Source organism: Manacus candei, unplaced genomic scaffold (assembly GCF_025592945.1).
Source record: "Manacus candei isolate 608988 ecotype Guabito, Panama unplaced genomic scaffold, ASM2559294v1 h1tg000002l, whole genome shotgun sequence".
NCBI classification, from domain to species: domain Eukaryota; kingdom Metazoa; phylum Chordata; class Aves; order Passeriformes; family Pipridae; genus Manacus; species Manacus candei.
Window position 1 is genome coordinate 13,778,516 of NW_026138050.1, and position 16,699 is coordinate 13,795,214.

At 42.9% G+C, this 16,699-nt stretch overlaps 2 protein-coding genes across 10 annotated transcripts in view; one reads left to right on the forward strand and one right to left on the reverse strand.

Moving 5' to 3' along the window:
* The window catches only part of KATNIP (katanin interacting protein), a 57,078-nt gene extending 46,762 nt beyond the window's left edge, over positions 1-10,316 (reverse strand). For 3 of the 6 annotated variants that reach the window (XM_051776687.1, XM_051776870.1, XM_051774161.1), the window contains exons 1-5: positions 10,085-10,316; positions 8,952-9,027; positions 7,164-7,333; positions 2,599-2,681; positions 763-897 (exon numbers count right to left, since the gene is read on the reverse strand). In XM_051776687.1, coding sequence (XP_051632647.1) covers positions 763-897; positions 2,599-2,681; positions 7,164-7,333; positions 8,952-9,013 — 450 coding nt within the window. In that variant the 5' untranslated portion in view covers positions 9,014-9,027; positions 10,085-10,316. The remainder of the gene's footprint in view (positions 1-762; positions 898-2,598; positions 2,682-7,163; positions 7,334-8,951; positions 9,028-10,084) is intronic. The other 3 variants (XM_051774854.1, XM_051776056.1, XM_051775491.1) reach the window with 3 other exon arrangements.
* Positions 10,317-10,381: 65 nt separating this feature from the next.
* The window catches only part of GTF3C1 (general transcription factor IIIC subunit 1), a 39,764-nt gene continuing 33,446 nt past the window's right edge, over positions 10,382-16,699 (forward strand). For 3 of the 4 annotated variants that reach the window (XM_051782224.1, XM_051782232.1, XM_051782250.1), the window contains exons 1-6: positions 10,382-10,627; positions 11,385-11,594; positions 11,766-11,942; positions 13,036-13,179; positions 13,720-13,816; positions 14,305-14,428. In XM_051782224.1, coding sequence (XP_051638184.1) covers positions 10,398-10,627; positions 11,385-11,594; positions 11,766-11,942; positions 13,036-13,179; positions 13,720-13,816; positions 14,305-14,428 — 982 coding nt within the window. In that variant the 5' untranslated portion in view covers positions 10,382-10,397. Of the gene's footprint in view, positions 10,628-11,384; positions 11,595-11,765; positions 11,943-13,035; positions 13,180-13,719; positions 13,817-14,304; positions 14,429-16,699 lie in introns of those variants that run through there. The other variant, XM_051782240.1, reaches the window with a different exon arrangement.

Below are 16,699 nucleotides of genomic sequence, written 5' to 3' on the forward strand. Positions count from 1 at the left end.
ACAGGAAAGAGAGACAGGTGCAAGCTAGGAAAATATGCTTGGGAATTTTGTCTGATGTCAGTGATAAGATCTGCAGACAGTTTCACAGATAGATGCTACTCCACTACCCACAACAGCTTTACTGGTGTCATTAATTGGTTAAGCAGAAAAACTTCCATAAATTTTTGTTCATTTATTCATCTTTTTTAAGGACAGGACATTCATGAGGTGTGCTAGAACAAACTGCAATTAGCAATCAAAGAGAAGGCTGCACAGTCCATACAAAAACAACCCTTGATGGAAAGCGACTGTAGTGATTTGAATATTTTTAAAACTTTAGTCTGATTTTTGTTAGATAAAACAATTATACGCAACAATTTTAGCATGATTACTCAAAAACTAACCTAAACCCAGCAAAAGTTGTTGTTTCAGCCTTCTCTAACTTGACAGCCAAGAGTGATGTTCATGTGGACAGCAATGAAGTGAAAGAGGCTCCTTGCAGGAACAGCTTGATTCAATCCAACAGGGACAATATTCTACCTCTTTAAAACAGGACTTAATGCTTTGCAGTGCTGCTGACTGAGGCCAGATTTTCAAAAGAAGCTTTACTTTTCATTTTTTTCCTTCTTTATGTCACATCTCAACAATGCAGAATCACCTCATGAAGGAACCACTATATTCTGGGTTTGCACACCAGCCAAGACTGACCCCTGGGCCCTTTCACATTTCAAATGACACTACCATGAAAAATAGAATAGAATAGAAGGCAACTGCCAATTGTACCTGGGAGTAATGGAGAGGATCATCACCATTTGTCTCCAAGGTCAAGCTTTCATAAGGTTCAAAATCCTCAGAGTACTGAAGAGATGGTTTAATGTAGAGTTTACCCCCTTTTTCTGTTTTAATTGCCACAGTTTTCTGTTAAAAGAAGCATTCAAAGAAACCAAATGTCTTTGGTGCTAGAATTATCATCACATTTTACATAACAATGTCTACATCAAGCACTGCTTTTCCCCTTTGTTCCAGGGAAGGTTTCTGTCCTCCCTGAGCTCACCTTTGGGCCTCTAAATTATGGTTTAACCACCCAGGTCAAACTCCTGACCTGCTGCTGCTGTCCCAGTATCTCCTAAGTGAACAATGGCCAGAGGACAGTCTCGTTAAAGGCAAAGTGACACAGAAGCCTGTGTAGTGATATTAAACCTCATTATCTGCTGTTCACACACTCCTCTACAATTCTGTAAGTGCCAGGGGCAGAGATGTCCCAGAGGGAATATCCTAAGGCAACCTGGCTTTTGACAGTCTGAGTTCTTTCAGCAAGTCTATCCTCCCTCCTCAGAACACACCTTAGCACAGCCCAAGTTTGGCAGTTTTGGACATGAATTGCTGGGTCCTCCAGCTATCCAAAAAACCCACAGGGAAAATCACTGGGAAAGTAAACTGCTGAATAGCACAACCTCCATCTTACTCAGTGGTTGCATATTTCCTTAGCTAAATAATTCCAGTTCATTAGGATAACTGCTATCTTCCCATCCAACTGGATAAAAGACTTAAGGTATCATCCTAAACTAGTCCCAGGTAGTGGCCAGTTTTCAGTATAGTTGCCTACATTTAGCTCACTTTCCAATCCAGTCAGAGGATGTGCCTCCTGGAATGACACAGGTAATGACTTGCTACACATGTGGCAAATTTAGCAAACAAGTCCTGACAGGCCAGTGTGTAAGCAGTGATCTACTGGGAGTAATAGCAGCTGAGAAAATTAATTAAAGTCAACTTTGAAGCAGTAAGGGTGGTAAATAAAGTAATGCAGCCTAAAAGCTCGAATGTGCAATATTTGCTGGAAGAAAAGCAAACCTGCATGGCATGAACACTTGATCCACAGTGACACAGGCCCTGATCCCCAGCCACTGGACAGCCAGGCCAACTACTAATCAAGTAGAGTAATTATCTGGGTGACATGTCTCCACTGTTCAGAATTCCCATTTGTTCTGTTAATTAAGCCACACTCCTTGACAGGTTAACTCAAATCCTTCTTTAAGTCAAAAGAAAAGACCATTGATGCTTCTCTACTGAACCAACAACTATGTAACTTATGGCTCCAAATTTCTTATATATAGGATATTTTTTCATCTCTGTGCATTTTCCTCTCTTATGATCTACAGGAATTTGTCACAAATTACAACTCAAGCTATGCAAATTACACTTTTGTGTCCCTCAACCCTATGGCAGTCTGGAGAACACCAGTGACAGGCAGGGATGTCTCTCAAAAATGTGTTTCTCCATCCTTTGCACTGGATAAATTCTCTAGGTTTCCATCAGAGATGTCCAGCAACAGCTGTTCTGCTGGAGGACACATTGAGTCAATCATGTCCAAGCCACAAAAGCTTCTGTGACAGATGTCACTGAAACCAGACCCTTTCAGTGAGATTTGCCTCATCAGGCTTCAAAGTAGACACAAAACTGGCCACAGAATTATTTCACATTGTCACTCAGCACCCCACCAAGCCAAGACTCAGATTCTATGGGATTCCCACCCATCTACAAGTTGCAAACAATTTCTCCTGAAATTATTTACAACCTAAGGATGAGTTCAAACACCCCTTCTTTCCAACTGCTTCTTACCTGGAGCCAATTCCTGCGTTGGATCTTGGTGGGTGCAGTCTGTGTGCTGTGTTCTGGCAACTCCCTCTCCCCTAGCTGGGCTGCTTTTTCAGTACACAAATACAAGGATTAGAAAACAGAAATACAATACGTGACAATATACACCTTAGTTCACATTTTGGGTTGGGGTTTATGTTGGGGGGTTTTTCCAGATGAGGACAGAGGAGCAAGTGTTTGAGATGTGAATGGTATCAGCAACAGAGACATCATTCCATTTCAGATCCTGGTCAGTTATATATTGGGAGTAGGAGCTTGGAATCTCTTCAGGGACAATCATCACCCTGTGTATTCAAGAGAACAAACTCTTTAAAGATACATCAGCTTAACAGCAGGTGAAGGATCACTTTTTCTGTCTAGAAAGTCTAGAAATATATTGTAGAACAGGGCTGCACATCATTCTAACCCCCAGCTGGGTACACAATAAGCTGTCTTAGGAAGACAACTGAGCCCAGAACCCCTACTACCAAAGGCAGGCTCTGACAGACAGGGTTCTGGTGAACAACAGGTGATATGCTGGGTTTACAAAGGAACTGTGTGCATTTACTCTCAAATTTAAGCAACATGAGATGCTGGCAGATTAAACAGAATGTATAAGTTATTTAACACACTGTGCAGAGAAGAATTCTTCATGTACAAGCCATAAATGAAGGACAAACAACAATTAGCCTTCATTTCTAAGGCAAGGAAGAGTTGGTGCTGGAACTTCTGCAAAAAATCTCTGTATGGTCAAGGAAAACTAAAGGTTCCTGTGCTGGACAAGCCCCCAGTTTACAGTGGAACAGTGCTTTGATTGAGACAAAGAGACAAACATCTTGCAGGTCACATCAGCACCCCCAATGGAATAAGGGCATCACCAACACTCTCAGTAGCATCCTAAATAAAGGCATCTCATTTCCTGTGTCCAAGACAGATTTACAGCTTCCATTTCTTCTCAGTGGAGAAAAACAGCTGATGCAAAACCTTTTTTCTTTCAGCCATAATTTTAATGGTCACCCTAAGCCAGCAGCAACTGGCACTACCAATAAAAGAACCAATTGTCCTACAAAGGTCATAGAATCACAGAAAGATTTAGTTTGGAAGGAACCTCTAGGGTCACCTAGTCCAGCTTTCCATTCAGAGGAGGGCTTACTTCAAAATTAGATCAGGTTGCTCATTACAGCTCTCAATAACACACTTGCTTTTTGGGTTGGACAACAGAGAATTGATGCGGGCAAGTTTTGACTGCAAAAAAACAAAAAAGATTCATTTTAATTGCAGCCACTTGTGCAATCTGGTTCACCAGGAGATTGCACAAATGCTGGTACAAGCAGATAGGAGGAAACAGAAACGGGGTAGGACCATTCCTGGGGGAACAGTGTATGCTTATGTCAATTTGCACTGATCATAAATAACATTACAGAGCAAGAACAGGATGTTGTTCTATTGCTTCAGTGCAAGGTATTTGTCTCATAGGCCCAAAACAGGACTAAGAACAGAGGGGAAAAGGAAGTAGAGCTCCTGCTACTCCATTAAGCTATTCCTAAGTACCTCCAGAAATACTCTGCAGTTATTAATTAGCATCAGTGCTGATTGCTTCAGGGCTCTTCTGACACTGAGTGAATTGCCCTGAGGTTACAATGCTAAAAGGGTGGTCAGACTCAGCCACTGTTTTTGGAAGCATCTTTCACTCCCTAAGCAATCCATCTCTTCCAAGCAACTGCCCAGAAGTCACTCATGTATCCTACATATGTAAGTAGGAAAAGGGGACAGGGTAGGACTTGTGCTACCACTGCTGAGTATTTGGTTCTCAGGATTGTTTGAGTATTTGGAGAAACTACTGACGAGACAATGCAATGACAGGACATGGGAGAATGGCTTCAAACTGAGAGTAGGGTTAGATGGGATATTGGGAAGAAATTCCCCCTGTGAGGGTGGGGAGGCCCTGGCACAGGCTGCCCAGAGAAGCTGTGGCTGCCCCACCCCTGGAAGTGTCCAAGGCCAGGTTGGATGAGTCTTGGAGCAACCTAGGATAGTGGAAGGTGTCCCTGCCCACGGCAGGGGGTGGAATGGGATGGGCTTTAAGGTCCCTTTCAACCCCAGACCATTCTGTGATTCTATGATTCTTAGTGATGGATTCATGTGACCAGGTCTCTATAAACCAGGAAAACCAGTAATTCAAACCCCAGGCAGAGGCTGATGGAGCTGAGCAAGTCATCTGTGCAACAAACATTACCTTAGAACAAAAACATCCCTCTTGGGGTGGGATGGAATCTGAATACCAACCACCACCTGCTCTGGCACACGGAATAGGTATCATTGGTATCATTCCCTTGGAGACTTGAGCTGACAGTGCCTATTCCAGGAGGCAAGAACTCAGCAGTACATCATCAAAATATTAGTCATAATCAAAGGAGACCCCATGCTACCCTTAAACCACAACTTTGTGACCACACAGGCATTCATTGGAAGTACAAACATAGTTGTGAAACTGTGTGTGGGTTATAGACCCAAAGAAATGACAGGACACCTAGAGTCCAGCTTCACTACAAGCCCATCATTTACTTTAATTCATTTACCAATCCTAAGCATAAAAGTTTATCAATCACTATTATCATTATTTACTCCAAGGGAACACAGACAAAGAAAATAGTCTTGACAAGTAGATTTATGTTGACACTTTTAGGAACCAGAAAGAGGGATTTGTGCCTGTTCTGGATTATTAAGTATCACATATTCCTAATTTTTCAGTGAAGACTTATCCTATAGATGGATGTTTTAGAAGAAATGAATGATGCAATAACTCTCATGAGAGACAGAAAGGGAAGAAAACTCAGTGCTGCATCTCAGCTAGGAATCATTTCTGTAAGTAAAATCATATTCAATCATTGAGAAAAATGCCTAGAAATGAAAGAGGCCACAAAATTGCTAAAGCAGAATTCCCAGGCAAGAAGCTTATATAGGTCACAATAATTCCCCCTCTGGACTCCAGTGGCAAAATGAAATGGAAGAAGAAAAACGACAGGATGATGATTCAGTTGACATCTTCCATTGCAGCTTCATGTGTTTAAAACATCAACACTGGAAGAAACAGCACTGAGTTGTCTTCTGCAGAGATAATGCCACAATCTCTAAGTTGATGGAGCTGAGGAAAGGAACAGAGACTGCAACTGAAGTCTTTAAAGGTCCCTAAGACAAGTATTCTACCTTAACTGAATCAAACAGCATCAAGTGACCACAAAAAAAATGAACTTTGGATCAGCTCAGAGATAACAACTGCACAGCAGAACTCTGAGAGGAAATTTGACTGAGTTCAATTGCAGCTGCTGCCACAATATCCCTGCACAAGTTCTGGATCAAAAAGCCAAAGGTGTTGCTTTGCTCCCTCAAAGTGTATTATCCCAGAGTGACAAGGCACAAAATTTCCTTCATTTTCCAATATCCAAGAGCATGAACCTTTTTCCATCACTACACATGAGGTTTCACAGCTAAGCTGAACACACTTAAACTTGAATACAAGTAGTATGTGCCCAGTGTGGCAGGAAAACAAAATAAAAGAGAAATTAAGTTAGAGTCATGGTTATTGAAGGAAAAGTTAGTTTCCAGTATTGTTGAGATTAATAAACTTTCAATCATAATAAATTATCAAATTAAGTAACTTTTTTAACTCCTTGTCTTCACTTTTAGGTGAAAATAAAGCTTAAGCAGACCATCTACACAGCAACAGATTAAAAACACCCTCTGGGACAGGTTGTAGTAAGGTAAATATAACTGACTAAGCCTGGTAAACTGCTTTACACAAGGATTTAGTAAAATCAACTTTCTTTTCATTATGCTAAATAGATTAGAAGGCCAGTAAGCTCATACTTTATACCTTCATGCATGCAAAATTATTCCTGTCACTACACTGCTCTCAATGACAGACAGACTTAAATTAGAAACAAAATACCCATTTTTAGATAAAGTCAACTAATCACTGGGAGAAAATGGTAGATTTTCTTTACTTCAAATATTTAAATAAAGATTAGCTGCCTTTTTAAGACAACTATTATAGCTTAAGTATCATTTATGAGCTTAATGCAGCTATTACAGGTCATAATTTGATTACAGTCTATGTCATCAAATGTCATTTGTCCTCAGGACACCAGACTTAAGATAACATTGAAGTCCATCAGATTTTAAATCCTATTAATGGTGTTATGTCTCAGACAAAGATACACCATTATTTTACACTGACAATTTCTATACACTTCTAATCTTCTAGTTTTAGTTAGAGCTGTTTAACAAATGAAGAGGCGGGGAAGTTAAACCTTGGAATTAGTCAGGGATCCACTGAAAAACTGCCAGGGTGTTGCTGAGACTGTTCCTCACACACAACCAGCTTAAGCACTCGGATGAAAGAGTCCCATGGAATTTCATTCCAAGCTCAAATGGTGCTGCCTCTTTATCACAGCCAGGCCAGTGAGTTCATCAACTGAATTACAGCTCCAGTGAGTGCAGTTTTCAAACAGTTCTACCTGCACTCTCTGCCAGGCTCCCACGGAACTCACCATTTGTCCTGCAGGCCTTTGTCTCGTTTTTAAGGCAGCCGTGGGAGTTGGTTTTTCGGCGGTGGCTTCTCAGCTCTGAATTAGCTCCATTCACATAGAGAGAAAAGCCTTGTTCCAGCTGCTCCAGCCTGATCTGCACAGGATCTTTTCTCTTTAACCGTTCCAGTAACCTGGAGCAGAAAGGACAATAATTCATCCTTACGTGGTGCACGTACAGATGGTCAGATCAGCAATAAATACAACAACACACCACTATGTTCACAGTTCAAACAACACTTTTAAGAACAGAGCTTCCAGGATCTGCTCCTGTTCTGTAACACTGTGACAAAATGAAGTTTGACCGAGCCTCTCCCTTCTGACATTTTTTCCACGATGTTTCTCATTTCACATTGTTTTTTTCCAATTGGTATTTGGCATATTTAACCTTTCCTCTTAAGAATTTTTCAGAGTTTTACTTGGAATTTCCAAAAAGCTTGAAAAAAATGGTTGAAGTCTTTTTCAAGAAAAAAAAAAAAGAAAAATATTGTTTGTTTTTTGAAACTTGAGGTAAAAAGCCCCCGGTCAATAGTGCAGTTAGAGACACCAGAAAATTGAAGGGTTGGTAAAATAATATTTAAAAATTGCCCTTCCCCTGGGCTCAATTTCAGTGAAACACCTACCCTCCCTCTTCCAAGTCTCATCTTCTCTCTTTTCACCATGGCTTATACCCAGTCTATCCTAGCTCCTTTGGTGAGGTGACTGCAGGCCAGGAGGTTGGGATCCTGTGGGTGACAATTTGCACCTGCCCCTGCACAGCCCCCCATCCCCTGCAGCCACCACTCTCTTACACCCACCCCAGGCTTCTCTGACTGGTGAAGTTGTGGCAAAATTGGGCTGTTTCTGTTAGTTTTGGATGCAGCAGGAGCCTGACCTGCTCCCACACAGGCAGCTCTGCAGCCCCACTATCCCAAACTGTCAGATGTGTTCAACATCAAATGCCCCCAGCATACCTGCAGTGCAAGGTGCAACACCTGCTTGTTGTACTGTAATTCATAATCCAGAATTAGAGCTCTGATACTAAGGATGCATGTTGTTTCAATCATTAAATAGATTGGTTTTATTCTCTTCAAAAACTGACTCGGGATACTGTTCACAAAAGAAACCCGTGCTCACAAAAATGGGATTTTTTTTTTTTAGCATAACTGTGGCTTTCTAAGTTTTTTTTGTCTTTTCACTGAACCAGTTCATTACAGAATTTGAGTAAAAATCTTGTGGCTTGTGGTAAAGGAGGGAATCCAATAAGAAAGTTTTGCAGGCCCTTCTGAATTAACTAAGTTCATCTCTCCAGGGTACAATGACAGGAAGGTACATAAGAACAAACAGTAAAAGAAATGTTTGAAACTTGTCTGACAGACACTGAAGTTTGCAAAAGCAACCTGGATGTCCTCATCTCCCACTTTTCTGTATTTCTGACAACATAAAAACCTTTCCTCATAACTATATCCTCACACATCATGAGCTGCCAGTTACCTCTAAATCTACAAGTTTTTGCTCTACAAACAAAAATCTTCCCTGTCAGCCAGCGAACTATTTTATTAATAAATGTATTTCTACTTTAAATGCTGAAGAAACATCATGGTCTCCTCTAGAAATAAGAACTTTGATGTGTTTAGCAAACAAAGAGAAGAAGAGAGAAACACCTGAATGCTTTGAAGCACAGCAAGTCAGACTGTGCACCACAACTGCTGGTATTTGACAGAATAGAACACGTATTTCACACCCAATGGGGGTAACAAATGTGTCTCTTACCTGTTTCTCTGCTGAAGGGATATTAAGTATTCGTCATGTTTTTCATCAAAGTCAGTCACCATGTCTTAATATAAAGCTGAAATAAGAATATAATTGTCAGGCTGAATGATTTGTTATGGAGTAGCACTGGTCTTGCACCCTCAATAGATGAGAATGTATAACCTGAAAAATGTTCCTCCTTCAACAAGGCATAAACCTGTCAGTGCAGCAAATAAAGCTCCTGAGGAACAGAGGAAACTGTAGTTGTTTTTACCTATTTTTCAGAACCCTTCACTTCACAAGCTCCTGAAGAACCTAAAAATACTAAGAGTGGAAGGCATATGCTATATAATGAGTTTATAACCCAAGACCTGATGAGCAAATCAACCCTGGGGCACAAGCTGAAGCTTCCTCAGTGTCCAACTGTGGGGTGATCTCCCTGCACTGGTACTGCTCACGAGGTGAGTTAATTCTACAGCTTACTCGCTGTGTACTGTCAAAGTGCCTAATTAAAGATTTTACCTCCCCTTTCAGTAAACACGACCCTTTCCAGCCATCCCCACCAAGCATCCCAGAGCCGCTGCCGCGAGCGGAGCTGGGGTGTTCTCTCACGCACTCAGCAAGTTAAAATGTGACACCAACACATCTTATCCAAACAAAGGATCCCCGTAATTTGTCTTCTACCGACCGCGGGGTATCTGGGGCCGAGACCCCCCGACGGGCTCGGGACCGACCCCGCTGGGCTCTGCAGCGGAGGGGGAGCCGCAGGCAGAGCCCCGGGACCGGCACGGACCCTGGATGGACACGGACCCTGGATGGACACTGATCCCCGGGCAGAGCCCCGGGACCCACACGGACCCTGGATGGACACGGACCCTGGATGGACACTGATCCCCGGGCAGAGCGCCTGGACCTACAAGGACCCTGGATGGACATTGATCCCCGGGCAGAGCCCCGGGACCGACACTGACCAGCCGGGGGTCTCCAGACGGACACGAACTCCCGGACGGACACGGGCACCGGGGCACAGCCTCGGAGCAGAGCCCCCGGAGGGACAAAGCCCCCCGAACACTGACCCCAGAGCAGAACCCTCGGACGGACACAGCCCCAGGATGGGCACTGGCCCCAGGCACAGCCCCCCGATGGACACTGACCCTGGACAGAGCCCCCGGACCGAGATGGACCAGCCGGGGCAGAGTCTTCCGAAGGACACGCACCCCTGGACAGACACGGACACCGGAGGAGAGCCCCCGGACGGGCACGGCCCCCGGATGGACAGAGCCCCCAGGACGAGCCCCCGGACAGCCACTGACCCGGGCACAGCCCCCGCACGGCCCCGGCCCCGGCCCCGGCCCCGGTCCCGTCCCGCCGGGGCTCGGCCGCTCCTGTTGCCCGGTTTCCCCGGTGACGGTCGCGCCGCCGCCGTCAGTTCCTGCGCGCCGGGCCCGGAAGCGGCGGCGGGGGAGGATGGAGGCCATGGAGGCGCTGTGGGCGCTGCTGGACGAGGTGGCCCTGGAGGGGCTGGACGGCATCACCCCGGCCGCGCTCTGGCACCGCCTGGCCGCCCGCTCGCCGCCCTTCCCGCTGCCGCTGGAGCCCGACACGCAGCAGCTGCTCTGGGCCGCGCTCAGCGCCCAGCCCGACCTGCGCTTCTACCGCCTGCCGCGGCCAAGGCCGCCGCTCCCCCTGCACGACGGGTGAGGGCACGGGCGGGGGCGGCGAGCCCCGAGCCGGGGGAACCCGGGCCTGGGTGCCGGGCTGGCCCCTCGCCACTGCCCGCACAGGCTCGGCTGGGTCGGTGACAGCAGGAAGGGCGGAGTGTGGCTCCCGAGCTGATTTTAGATATTAGAGAAAATCCGTCACTGTTACGGTGGTCAGGCACTGGAATGGGTTGCCCTGGAGGTGCTGGAGGCACCGCCCCTGGAGGTGTTTGAGAGGAGTGTGGGTCTGGCGCTGTGTGATGTGATTTAGTGGTTTAAGGCTTACCGTAGGTGGTTGGGACTGGATGATCTTAAGGTTCTCTTCCAGCCTTGGTGGTTCTGTGACCTCTTTGTGAGTCCTGACCAGATTTCCATTCAAATATCTGCTTGCCACTTACAGCCAGAATTTACATGTCCCCGTTCATCAGGGTGGATGTACCTGTTGTTTTCCTTCTCTATGAACTGTGTGTTTCTCTTATTCCCACCACTTCAGTATCCTTGAGTTTTTGAAGATTGAATAGTGTATCCCCCTCCTTCTGCCTCCTGCACGCTGGGGTTGGGTTGTACTTGAGGAGCACAGCGCTGCTCTTTGTGTTTTTCCAGTTTTGATATCTCAAAAGAGCTTCATTTTTCCAAGGTGCTCCATAGGGTTATCAGCATTGTTTGTGACAATGTTTCAGTTATCAGCATTGCTTGTGACAATCTTTCATTTCTCCTTGCTTGGTTAAGTGCTAGCTCTCTGCTTTTATTCCAGATATGAAGAAATAGACCTTGAAACAGGAATACTGGAAACCAAAAGGGATCCTGTTGCTTCAGATGATATTTATCCTGTCCACATGATTTTGGATAACAAAGATGGCATACAAGGTTCCTGCCAGTATTTTAAAGAGAGAGTAGATATCACTGATCAGATAAGGAGGAAGGATTTGCAGCCTTGTTATACTTACAAAGAAGCTGTTGAAAAGTGAGTGAAATCCTTATACCTGGCATTAAAATACCTTTAAGGGATTTTTTTTAAGTCCTTGCCCAGTTTGTACAGATTATATCAAGAATGGTGTTTGTGAGGAGAAAGGGATTGACCTCTCTTTTTTTATGGGACTAATAACAATATATTACTCTTCCTTCTGTTTCTCAGATGGGGAGAGAAACTAGTCATTGTTGCTTCCCAAGACCAGCGTTACAGAGCTTTAATAGGCTGGGAGGGGGACCCTGACTTAAAACTCCCTGACTTCTCCTACTGTATCCTGGAGCGTTTGGGCCGTGCTCGATGGCAGGGAGAGCTCCAGAGGGACCTTCACAGTGGGGCTTTCAAGTAAGTTTGCATTTTTGTCCGTGAATTAAGTCAAAGCTAACAAGTTGCCACTGGTTATTTTTGACTATTCCTGTGTATTGATTTGAACTCCTGTGTGTACTGGTAGTGTTTCATCCTTACTACCAGGAGTACTTGGTTCTTGGAGCCTGTATTGCTGGAACTATGCTGGTCTCACCCTTGAGTTCATTATACTTCCAGAAATTGTCTGTTAGGTCAATACACAAGTTTCTGATTTATGGAAGTTCTTGCTTTCTCTGAATAACTTTTTCTTCAAATTTAGGATGGAACAATGATTTTCATTTCCTTTTCTAAGCTGCTGAGAAAGCATCTTATCCTGCCCAAGTCCTGGAGAGATTCTTGGATGCCCATATTTTGTCCCCAGCATTTCCCTGTGTGACATATTTGTCCAAATGAGTGGGAGCCTGAGTTACCAGCCTCCAAACCAGGCCATGTATTTTGTTGATGAAGGGAGTGTTACACAGCCTCTTAGAGAACTTCTGAAGTTCTGCAGAATATTAGCATTGCTGTAAGGATTCCCTGCTTTTAGGACATAAGTGGGTTGTAGCTTGCAAACCACCTGGCACTGTTTTGTACCACTTAGGAAACTCTTTTATGTAATTTGTATGATGGAGGTAGAGGGTTAATCTTTTGTGGATGATTTTCTGTCAGTTTGGTGGCCCAGGTCAGCTCAACAAGGAGTGAGATGAATGTCAGAGGTATTACAAGGAGGATAGTGATTGTGGTGTAGCCAGGAGGTAAAAGACAGGATGGAGAAAGGGGGCATGGGGATACAATACTGATTCAACTCTCTCATCAAACCATGTCATGACACTCTGTGCCTAGACTCTGGGTTAAAATCAGAGGTATTTCTCTCTGTTTATTGGATTAACTATGAAAATAAATTTCACAGGTTTTCTTAATTTTGACACTGCCTAATTTTGAGTTTGTCACTTTGAAAATTTTGAGTTTGTCACTATCGCTAAGACCATAGGAATTTAAGTAAAGTGTTCTGGGGTACTGGATAATTAAAATTATTTGCAGAAGTTTCTATGCCTATATCTTGCCATCTTTGTCTTGCCATCTTTTTTTTTAGAGTGGATGCTGGAAAACTTCATTATCACCGAAGAGTATTGGACAGAAATGGTCTCATAACAATGCAATCCCACGTCATACGTCTGCCAAGTGGAGCACAGCAGCACTCAATTCTTCTGCTTCTGACTCGCTTTCATGCTGACAGGTATGTTTTAAAGGTCTGCTGGGCAGACTGTGACCTTTTACTATGATGAGAGATTGCTCTGTTTTCACAGAACCATCAAAGTTTCCTGATGTTGACTCTCTTCAATTCCTTTAACTCCTCTTCCGAATGCCAGACAGTTCAGTAGAATATTCCAGTGCCTGTCACCTGCCTACATAAACCTAACTTTTCTTATTGTAGCATTGATTATTCTGTTAATTTTGAGTGTTTTCACTTCTAACACGTTTCTAATAGATTTTTTTGTTTTGTTTTCTTATCTTGCTTATAATTAGAACTTGTGCTTCTGTGCATTGCTAGTGAAGTAACAGCTTGGGCTTAGTCACTGTTCCCTTGGCTGAGATCTCTTCTCAGTGACAAATTCTCTCATGTGCTCTTCACAGAAGGAAAGAAAACTAATTCCTAAACCAATCTGAGAACACTTAGCATACTTTCTCTAGTGACTGACATTTTGTAAAGCTACAACTCATTTTTATGAAGCTATGTGCATACTTACATGTAAAATAATTTTCTTTTCTTGGTTAGGAGGAGCAAATATGATATTCTAATGGAGAAGCTCGCAAGTATGCTAAGTGCTCGTTCAAACCAGATGGAAACATTAGGAAACTTGAGGGAAGAATTGGTGAGATTCATTCCTCTTTCAAATTCTCACTCAGTAGAATCTAGATAATTAGTATCAAAGGCACTCATTCTTACTGCCTGCTTTTTAAAATTGCACAAAGTTCTGGGGGAGGATATCAAAAGAAGGATCTTAAAAACCTACTAGATCAAGTTACTGTTGGTGTTTGTCATAGGGAAGAAGTTCTGTTCCATCCATAGCTTCAGAAATATTTTGTCAATGAATATCACCGTGCATTTCTTACTTGTCCAAGTAAGAAAACAAACAAGCTGTTTGTTTGGATGGCAGAGTTGGAGGAATACAACACCCTCCAGAAACATCTCATGTTCTGCCCAGTGTCTACACTAACAGGCTTTTAAGTTCCTTTTTGGATATCCTCCCCCAGAACACTGTGTTTTAAGAACAGGCAGTAGGAATGTCTTTGATGCTTTGATCAGCAGCAGGTGAGGCTTTTGGGCTACAGTGACTTTTGCCATTTCTCTTTGCACCAGGGCCTTTGTGAGAGGACTTTCAAACGTCTGTATCAGTACATGATGAATGCTGGCCTGGCCAAGGTCATATCTGTGCCACTGCAGGACATCCACCCCAGTGGAGGACCCTACAAGACAAAGAAAGGTAACAAGAACCATATTTGTGCTTTCCTCTTGTGTAATTACGTTGATGTCATTCTATCTGTAAGCTTCATATCTTAAATTAAAAGAGGTGTGAGTGAAATCTGTCTATGCAGTTATGTAGATAAATGTGTTATTAAAGCTGCAACCCACTTGAATTAAACATTTGCTCCAGGTTTTTAAGGAATGGATGCAAATTTGTTGGATATAAACGTAAGGTGTTTCAGTAAATGTGACCTAAGACTGCTCAAGCCAATACAGAGAGCAGGAACAAGGCAGTCTGCTGACCTCTCAGGTTGAAGTTGAATGACAAGTCAATAAACTTGAAAAAAAATGTATGAAATAAGCTAAAAACACAGACCATCTTGGTTGTGACTTTTTCTAAAGTCATGAGAATACAAAGTTTCTCTGGGAAGTTCTTATCAAAATATGGAAGTAAGCTCCTACAGCACTGCCTGGGAATTCACAGAACACAGAATATTCTGGGTTGGAAGGGACCCACAAGGATCATCAAGTCCAACTCTTGACCTGTACAGGGATCAAACCCACAACCTTGGCATTTTTAGCTCCATGCTCTAACAAACAGCCAATCTCAGGGTCAAGGTAAGCAAGATACCCAACAGCTACTATCCAAAAATGCAACAGTCTGCTGAGGGATGGTTTAATGCATAACCAACTTTGAATTCAAATTTAATTGGTTACAAGAACTGCTGATAACTTCCAAAAACGTAGTGAAAAGACAAAGAAAGGCAGATCTGTGTGAAGAAAGGGAACAAAAGAAAGCAGCTACTCTCAGAAAAAGATGCAGATAAAACTTGGCTGGAGAAAAAACTAAAAGAAATAATAATAGAAAATATGAGGAAAGACAGTATCACCAATGGAATTAATGCAGTTGCTGAAAGAAATCTAAACCAAATCTTTAATCACAGAACATCCTAAGAGGCAGATTTGCAGGGTTAAAAATAAAATAGTTCTAAAAGGTGAACAGTATGGTTTTTAGAGACATAGTGAACTTTTTTGAGGGGGGAGGAAATAAATCTGATATGAACTGAACATTGCAAATTACAAAGTCTTTGTGAAAAGGAGGGATATGAAAGGAGAAAGGGAAAGAGCCAATAAAACCATGAGAACTTCAAGACAAAAGTTAATGCCAGTTACATGGATTTGGATTAAGGCTGGATAAGACAAATTCCTTCAAATCTATTAAGTCAGGGAAGGGAAATTCTCTAGAAGGAAAATGTATTATGAACAAAGAGAAGCAGAGGTCAAAAGTAGGTACAGCATTGAGCATGGTTGAGAGAGAAATCACCCACATTGTGCTGAACAAATAGGGGAGTGACTGAATTGCTTTGTCATGAAAGGTACAGATCCCTCTCCTTCCATAAGAATGTCAGAGGGAGTTTTACACAGGAAAACTCATTTAAGTTCACAGCTTGAAGAAAGCAGTGGAGATCCTCGATGTTCTAGACTAGATCAGTATCCAGTAAAATATATGGGGAAAAGTATCAGCAGATGGTTTACAAAATATGGATTGTGCATAGTTGATGTATTTCTGGTTTGAGCAAGTGTCTCAACATGCAGTGGTTGTATGACAGCCTCCTATACAACCTTTACAGACTTAGATGCCCTTTAGTCACACCACTTAGCACTGGCATGGACCAAATCCTTGGTTCTGTCTTACACTACCTGTGAGTAGCTTTGCACCTGGTTGTCTCTGTTTGTAATTCCTCCTGCTGACTTAAGTTTCAGAGAGGTTCTAACGAGCTGAAAACACTTGCAAATAAAGCCCAAAAGACTAAATAGTACTGCTAAAAGACAGTTTATGGTCAGTAGTAAAAACTTTTAACTTCCTATCAAGGTATTTATTTAGAAGACAAGAAAATACAAGTCCACTTAACAAACTTGGTGGCAGCCCCCAAGGCAGTGATGTTTTATGTTCTGTCAGAGATTGGCAAAACAGCAGCTGCATTTACTGCTTAAGTTTGTCATGAAAAATGCCACTTGATGAATCTTTTGCTTGAATGGTAATTCCATCTTACAGATGTAAAAGCTGAAAATCCACAAAAATGCCTTAAAAACACTAGGTATTAAAGGAGGATGAATTAATAATAGCTGATTTTCATCAGAGATCAAGATAGTTTAATCTCTGGAGTTATACAGGAAAGCAGATAGAAATATGTGGGACACACTGAGGATGAAGCCAGAGCATCTGCTATGGGAAGAATATTATTGGGCAGAAAGAGCTAAAGGAAAAAGAATTGGTTTGTTTTGGGGG